At 35.7% G+C, this 8738-nt stretch overlaps 1 protein-coding gene across 1 annotated transcript; it reads right to left on the bottom strand.

Moving 5' to 3' along the window:
• Positions 1 to 6711: 6711 nt before the first annotated feature.
• Positions 6712 to 8318, bottom strand: LOC146333229 (uncharacterized). Its single transcript, XM_084725087.1, has 6 exons — positions 8230 to 8318; positions 7926 to 8107; positions 7530 to 7592; positions 7257 to 7379; positions 7035 to 7153; positions 6712 to 6840 (listed from the first exon to the last, which is right to left on the bottom strand). Exons 1-6 carry the CDS (start codon positions 8316 to 8318, stop codon positions 6712 to 6714), a joined length of 705 nt encoding a protein of 234 aa, XP_084581213.1.
• Positions 8319 to 8738: the final 420 nt, after the last annotated feature.

Raw genomic sequence — 8738 nt, 5'->3', positions numbered from 1 at the left:
TTACCTTCTATATTTCCATCCACTTTTTAGCAGGGTAAATTTGATATTTATTATCAATACAATATTTATTCAGAATACAGAAAGCCTTTTCCCATTATAAATAACCATGATGGAAGACCAAAAGAATTCAAATCAGTTCTGACCATAGACCATGAGCAATAAAACTGTGGTTTATTTTTGTATAAAATGTCTTTGTTATTCCGTATAAAGTATCTGTGAGGAATGATGCAGTGTTTACATACTAAAGATCAAGCTATAAGAGCTTGCCTATGAATGATAGCCAGTTTAATTAATATTTTGTTGACAGAATTCAATTCAACAAACAAATCAGTGCCACTAAGAGAATTACATAAATATTTGGGGAAAAACACTCTAGATCCTGTTGGGATTCTTTGAAAATTTTATAATCTTCAAGATATTAAAATCCAAGATTTCAAGACCGACTTGTCCTCTACTACCTCTAGTTTCTTTTTTAAAAAAGAAACAGTTTCAGCTTGCTGGAAAACTGTTTTTGTTTTATTTGTTTGTTTGTTTTTTTGCTTTCTAGCAAACAATGTACCTTTAAAAAAGTTTTAGCTTGCTAGAAAATTGCAGTGTTTTGTTAACTTTTGAGCTAGCAAGCAAATAATGTGCCTTACAAAAAACTTTTCATCTTACTAGAAAACTAACGTTTTGTCAAGTTTTTAATTAGCTAATAAACAATATGCCTTGAATAGAACTTATTAGCTAGCATACAATTTCATGTTTCATTAAAGGTAGAACAAGTAGGATTTGTCAGTTGCTGTTTGTAAACACACCAGAAAGTGTCAGCACACAGAACACAACTGCCAGTGTTGTACTAGTTACTAGTTACTTTTCAGATTACATTTTTTATACCCTTCCTCTCCAGTGAAAACCATGTATTTCCAAATGTGTTGAGTTTGACTGTATGTGATGAAGGATTGAGCCTGGGTGGCACCAACAAGGATTCATTTTTCTACCTGATTAAATCATGATTAAACTTAAATTGAAAACTTTTAAACCAGCTTAAAAGAAAGAAAGATTCAAGTTTAACCTCTCTTTAAACTGCAGTTTAGGTTTTACTCTAAACCCAGATTAATTTTCCCCCCAAACTGTGCTGTTGTCTGATTTGAAATCTTCTGTTATTTAACTAGATCGCGCCATTAACTCATCCAACAAGTTTTCCAAAAGGAGAAATTAGAGCTTCTCTGCTGAGACATCAGCTTTTTAGCAATCTGGCAAAAAGCGTACATTAAAAACAGTGTTATGTTATTGTCCGTTATTTTACGTTATTTTTTGTGTAGTCTCAGCTAGATACTGAGCTGCAGCCAGAGCCGTGTAGTCCTGCACAAAGACAAGAACGTTTTAGTTAAATGTAAGTTGTGTCTTGGATCAAAGATCTTATCTACTGCCCAAAATAGCAATTCAAACCTGTTGAAACACCTACAGAAACAACATGCTGCGACGAAGCTAGTAGCTAAGAGTACAGACACAGACTCTGATGCCACTTCACCTCCACCACCTCAGCAACAGCGGCTGAGGAACCGAGGGACTGACTGCTCCTGCTAACCAGGAAAAAGTTGATAAAGCCATTGCAGGGTATGTTGTAGAAGACATGCAGCCAATTTCTATTGTATTGATCTCCAATGCTAAAACAGTACTGGAATGAAGGCTGTAAGGGCATTAATGGGAGACCTTTTTTTCATAGTGTAGCAGGAGGATACTGAGAGGCAGGTACAACTGGCCAATCAGGAGGAGAGCACTGGAGTTGTTAAGAGGCCCATTAAGCACAGGTGTGTAAGCTTCACTCAGGCTACTGAGATTACTCCTGTGCACATGCTGCCTTGGTAAGCCAAACAAATCCTGTTGTTGGAGATATGTGTTTTTAAAGGTAATGTAGGGGTGCAAAGTGCACCCTGAGGTAATTTATTTGTATATATTATGTAAATAGGGAATCTTTGTAAAAATGTGGGTCTGCCAATAATTAATTCTTTGTTTTGTAAAGGGTCCTAACAGTCCCAGAATTGTGCCGGTGGCGAGGTATGGGAATGTCTCCTTGTTACCAAGCATTGTTTGCATGTCTGTGGACTGAGACTTAACATGTGCTCTGTTAAATTTGCAGGGAAAGTGCTGGTTGCCGTTTACAGCCTATTATATTATTTGAATTTTGTTTATTGGGTCTAGTAAGTATGGCTAACCTATAGCTCTTTTTTTTTGTTTTAGTGCTGCAGCTGGTGTTGGCCTTTGGTCACAGGAGCAGCTGGTGCAGTGGGAGTTCACCCACTGATTTGTGATGCTATCCTTTTAAGGTTTGCTGTGGCACTGGTATTAGTTTGGGTGTGTTTCTGTTGGGGTAAAGAGGGTTTATTTTGTTTCCTAGTTTTGGTATATAATTATTTATTTCTGTGTTCACCAGTGCACCAGCCTGCTGACTGGTGTGCCACCACCCCCTGCAGCGAGACATGCTATTTTTTAACCTTTTAATTGATGTTAGTGATCCTTCATTGTAATAAAACAGCCTGTTATGGCATTTTGACCCACACTGACTGTTGGCTTCATCATTGAAGTTCGCCTGTATGTAAGTTTTAGAGCTTAGCTGAGTGTCACAATAGTAACTAAAAAGTTACTTTTCACAGTACTGCATTACCTTTTGGTGTAAGTAATCAGTAAAGTAACTGAGTTACTTTTGAAAAAGTAACTAGTAATGGTAACTAGTTACTGGTTTTCAGTAACTAGCACATCACTGATTAAAAAAACAAACATTTTAGCTTGCTAGCAAACTGTAAGGTTTTTGCTTTTCATCTTGTGGCTGTGCTTGCACTGTGCTGTTGTCTGATTTTAAATCTTCTGTTACTTAACCAGATCGCTTCATTTATTTATCCAATCAGTTTTCTTAAAGAAGGAAAAATTAGAGTTTCTCTGCCGAGCAATCATCAGTAGGATAACAAGGTTAACTTTTTAACTATCATGAAATTTTAACAACTGTTGCATTAACAGAATGATCATCTCTAAATGATAGTGTCAAATAATAACAATAATAATAGTAAGGACATTTTCTCAAACATTTTATGGCAGCACTTTTTTAAAGGTCCTATAGTTCCCAGTAATTTCCTAGAACTGCTTTATAAAAGAACACTTTTTAGAACAAAGCGGCAATTCAATAAACATGGAGAGTAACATTTTTAATAATAGAGAAATTAATTAATATTTACCAGTTGATTGCTATTGTGCTATTTATCCTTCCAGATTGTTTTGGTGTGAGTTGCAGAGTTTTGGAGATATCAGTGTAGAAAGTTTAGTTAAATTTTTAGCTTTAAAAAAAAAACATTTTAGCTTGCTATATACTGATAATGTTTTGTTAACATTTTAGTAACAGTTAATCTTCTCTTTTGAGGGATCATTGCAAAAAATGTGTGTATGTATATATTCTGCATAATGTATTCTGTATAAAGAATATCAAATACCAATATCAGGATTATTTTACTGCCTAATGTCTGTATCGGCCTCAGAAATCCCATGTTGGTCAGACCTTAGTGGGGTCTTTATGAAAAACGTCACTCAAATAAGCAAAACACTGGCCATTAGGTCCAATTTTGTGTTTTCCAATAATACACCAAAAATAATACTATGATCCAAAATAGTAGTAATTGCTGTGGTTTTGCTACTAAACCATTCCAATTTTCAAGAACTGGGTATGAGAGCATGAAACAAAGAGACGCTCTGTTGTTTCAGTTTCACAAGCTTAAAGGAAATAAAAGTACTTGGTGCTTATTGAAATATTGCGGTCAGGGTCACAATCATATGGTTTCATGGGGTTTTTCTTCTGAGTAGTTTCTCCCTCAAGGCAAGTATCATTCATTCAACACTTCAATAGAAAACCTTTTTTTTTATTTTTAACACTAGAAGTACCAGAATTCAGTAATTTTGACCTTTGACTTCCAAACTCCATTCTCTCTCATGATAAATACCAGAATAAGAGATTAATGCATTTATTCTGCTAGTTTGTCTAGTCAAAATGAAATAACACTAACTGTACATTTTGTAAAATGTATTTTTCATTTACCAATATGTATGCCATTGCTTGTAGTAATAATGATGGCATATGTTAAGCAATATTTTTCTGTAGGATAATAACCATCTGTGATCTGACTCAAAGTTTAGATTAACCTAGAACTGCTCAGAGCGAGACACAGTTGTATAAATGAAAATGTATTTTTATAAAATTGTAAGTGTCATTTTAACATTAATAATAACAATTCTCCACCTAGAACCATCTCAAAAAATAATCATAGCCTACTGGAAAAGGCTGGAAACAAGTACAAAAATAAAACCAAAAAAGTCAGAAACATTGCTATTTGTAATAAGTAAGGGTACGTTGTTTCAAAATTCAGCAACTTATAGGTGCTGAGAAAAACAAGTGTTACACCCGTCCCGTGTCTCCCCTACATTATTATTAATTAAGTCTAATTAATTAAGTAGGCCAGTGTTTTAAAGTGATCTTGTATTCTCCATGACATTTTTGGCCTGACAATACAGTTTTTAACAATACAATAATGGAAGTTGTTGTTGCATTAATTTTTTGGTCACTAAATGGTACATTTGAAAAAGCAATATTGAAAACAAAATTTGTTAGATGTAATTTGACACAAAAGAGTAAATTCAGTGTAAATTTAACACCACTGAGATATAAGTTTACAAATAGCGCTGAGTTTCAGTGACACTGTTTGGTGTTATTGGATATTAGTGTTTTTTAATTGTAATTAATTCATAAAAGTAAATTATCAGTACAGTCTGGTATAGCATCAACACTTGATTTGACCCTCCAGGGTTCACTTTTCATATCTCCATTTAGTGATAATGAACACTGGAATTTAACCCATGATTTGTTAACACAGAAGAGTAAATCAACACTACAGAGAATAATATTTACACTCTATAGAGTTATTTAGCCTGTAGTGTTAAATTTAATGAGCGCTACACAGTGTAATTATTCCATTTAGAGTCAGTGGTGGACAGTAACAATGCACATTTACTTGAATTCTGTACTTAAGTACATTTTTTGAGTATCTGTACTTTACTTGAGTATTTGTTTTTTTGGAAATTTCTGACTTTCACTCCACTACATTTCAAAGACCAACACTGTACTTTTGACTCCACTACCGTTCTAGGAAGGTTGTCATTACCTGTTAGTTTGAAGTCAGTTTTTACTGTTTTTTCTTTTATAAAATGTGATTGGCCACACACTGTGGCCATAAACCAATCACAGTACCAGTTTTCAAATGGGATGGATGTAAAAGCAGAAATACGTCATCCAGATGCGCCTCTTAATTCAAACCCCTTCAGGCCCTTGCCTTGTTGGGACCCGTGTCCTGAGCGAATCCATCAACTCTATCCAGCTAAAATCTCAAGTTACTGACAAATCCTGTCAGAAATATTCTGCATTTATGTAAGGGAAGGGAAGGTCCTGAGGCATTTGATATTAGAAAGTGTACTTTGCAATTTGTACTTTTGAATACTTAAGTATTTTTAAAAGCAAGTACTCTAGTACTGTAACTTGAGTAAAATTTTGACCGAACAACTTTCACTTGTAGGTGAGTAATATTTGACCAGGAGTATCTACTTTGACTAAAGTACTGGGATTGAGTACTTTGTCCACCACTGTTTAGAGTTAATTTGACTATAAAATTTGAACAACAGGGCAAGAGTCATTTTAACACCAGCTGCAACTGGGACCAAATACACTCTGGAATAATGTTAAATTTAACTCATTAATACAGCAGTATTTACTGTACCATACACCTTGTATTGATTTGAATTCACCCTCATTGCATTCTGTCTGAACTGCTACAACTGATTTTCATTGCAAATAGTTTTGCCCAAAGGAACATCTCCATTTCAGCAGTGTAAATAAGAAAAGAGGAAGTTTGTATTGACTTTGTCCAACCAGGACAGCCAGTAATTCATGCTGTTTAATAAATCAGTAGACCTTTCAAAATGAACATTGAGCCAAGACTTTGTACATTAGGTAGCAGCACTTGTTGTATATATGGTAAGATGAATGAAGGATGAGTGCATTTATCATTTAATAAAACACACAGAGCAAAATAGTTCCAATTCAATATCTTTATTTTTGTATAATACAAATTCAAATTAAATATTCCAAATCAAATTAAATATTCCAATTCAAATTCAATATGCCAATTCAAATTAAATATGCCAATTCAAATTAAATATGCCAATTCAAACCAAACACGGCAGTTAAACTGGCATGTCTGGGGTGTGGGAGGAAACCAGAGTACCCGGAGAAAACCCACGCAGCCATGGAGAGAACAGGAGCGTTGAGCCCTGAACCACCACGCTGCCCTCAGAGTGAAAGTAAATCAAGTTCAAAAGATCTGGAAGATGTTTTGAGATTGATTTACCTCCACAACAGGACCCAGAAGAAGGACCAGGTCACTGTTTTGTAAGTCAAGTCTGACAAGTCCCAAGTCAAGTCAAGTCCCTAATTCAAATTGAATTTCCTAACTTTTTACCAAACACACCAGTTTTGCTGGCGTGTAGGTGGGAGGAAACCGGAGAACCCAGAGAAAATCAACGCAGACGTGGAGAGAACAGGAGCGTTGACCCCTGAACCACCATGCTGCCCTCAGAGTGAAGGTGAATCAACCTCGAAACATCTGGAAGATGTTTTTTATTACCATAATGCTATAATTAAAAAAAGTTGTATTGGGTGGGGGCGTTCCCATGGACCCTGAAGCTATAGAGGCAGGTGAAGTCTGTGTTTCCCCAGTTGTTCTCTATTTGTAGTTTGACACATGTGAAGACGTCCTTGTCCGGATTCTGTTGAGAGACAAGAGAAAGCCATAAGTAAAGAGAGTCAGGCATTGTAATAAGGACAGGACATCAGAGATAGAGATGACATTTCAAAATTCAATATTTTAGCCTCCACTGTTCATAACTCTCCATGTTATCTCATGTAGTATAATTACAATCCAATGTAAAACAATGTAGTAATGTGGCTGTGTAGTTCATACCCAGATCACACCAGTCTGTCGTTTGGTCATGTACCACCAGGAGAATATACTATCCATTATCGTTTCCAAGCTGTTGGGCCAATATGTGTCTGACGATAAACTCAAAATAACGCTGGCACCTGCATGCACACAAATCATAGACACAAAAAGTTAAAAAATCAACCTCCAAACAAGGTCCACAGTGATGCACAGGTTTGTATCATGATGGAAAAGATGACTTACCTTGTGATTTTAACGCAAAGTTTGGGATGGTGTCTGCCGGAGGAGAAACTGTGTGCAAACGTTGTTTAAGGGACTGCACTTCCTGCTTGAGCTCTGCCATTTGCAACCACATATGAGTGAGTCCTGAGGGACAAAAAGCACAAAGGTGAAGAAATGTGATTTTTATTTACAAGGAAACGCTCAAATCCTGGACCAGGAACTAAAATAGAAACAGCTGTCCCAGCATGTTTGTGTACTAGAAATGATTCTAGCAGAAAGTCTGAAGCCACTTACCGAAAGCCAGAAGGAGCAGCAGAGGCAAACCAAAATGGAAAGAAGAGCTGCGCGTTGTTTTGACTGCAGACAGAAACAAATACAGTGTTCAGTGATTGAAAATAGAGAAAAAAAAATACCCAACACTATTCTTTATTTATTTATTTTAAAAGCATTTGCATTTGATTCAACACTGTAATTTTGGTTTTCACAGTTAAACTTGATTATATTAAACTGAGATTAGATTTTAGTGGTGCAATAGAGCTCTGCTTAATGTTGAATCTGGATTCACTCATTTTAAACTTAGATTTTCTAAACTCTAATTAAAACTAATCTCAGAGTAAATTAATATTTGTTGATCCAATCCTTTCTTTTTCTTTTAAACCGCTGCTCTTACAGGTGGGAGGCAGTACTTACCTTTTTTTCTTTTGGGCCTAACGGTCTGTGTCCCAGTAGTCGCGTGATTGTTGGCATCCTGTTGGTTGTCTAACTGGTGGTAGTAGGGGGCGATGTAGTCGCCGTGGCCCTGTGGCTCATGGTTACTGCTAACGTTCTGTCTTTGGTTATTGCGATTATAACTAAACCTTCTCCGAAAGACCCTAAAAGATGCAACAGAGATTAGAAAAGACTGTTTTATACCTATGAAGATTTTTAGTGTGGTAACCTCACAGTATTTGCACCTATAGTACAACATGGGCATCAAAACACTGCTGCAACTTACCTGTACAACCTTTCCTTGTAGGACACAGATGGAGATCCCTGCTCTGTATAATAATTCCCCTCCTGCAAGCGAAGACTCCTTCTAAGCATGATTATAGAACGCTAGAAAGACAAACGAGAAAATCATCAGTGACACCGACTAGAGCTGTCTGGATATTTTGATTTTCACTATGTGAATATCATGACCAGATTGTCCTGATACAACATATCATCACAAATATCTACGGACAATTTGGGAAAAAAGGCCTTAAGTCAACTTCATCTTTAACTTTGTTTATTATCCCCACATTTAAGTTATTAAAACTTTTTCAAAACTTTAGTTTTGCTCAAAATACAAAAATCTATTGAAGCAAGTTAACTTAAATGATTTAAAAAGATTTAAGAGCATACAGAGTGTTTAAGAGGCACTGGATTATTGACACAACATTATCTTATGTATATTATTAACATGATATCAATATTTCATTTTTAAATAGCACGGTTATCGTCAATACTCGTATATCATGACAC

The sequence above is a fragment of the Lutjanus erythropterus genome, chromosome 1, assembly GCF_056507025.1.
Source record: "Lutjanus erythropterus isolate fLutEry1 chromosome 1, fLutEry1.hap2, whole genome shotgun sequence".
Classification (NCBI taxonomy): Eukaryota; Metazoa; Chordata; class Actinopteri; order Lutjaniformes; family Lutjanidae; genus Lutjanus; species Lutjanus erythropterus.
This window is presented reverse-complemented; position numbering and strand designations above follow the sequence as displayed.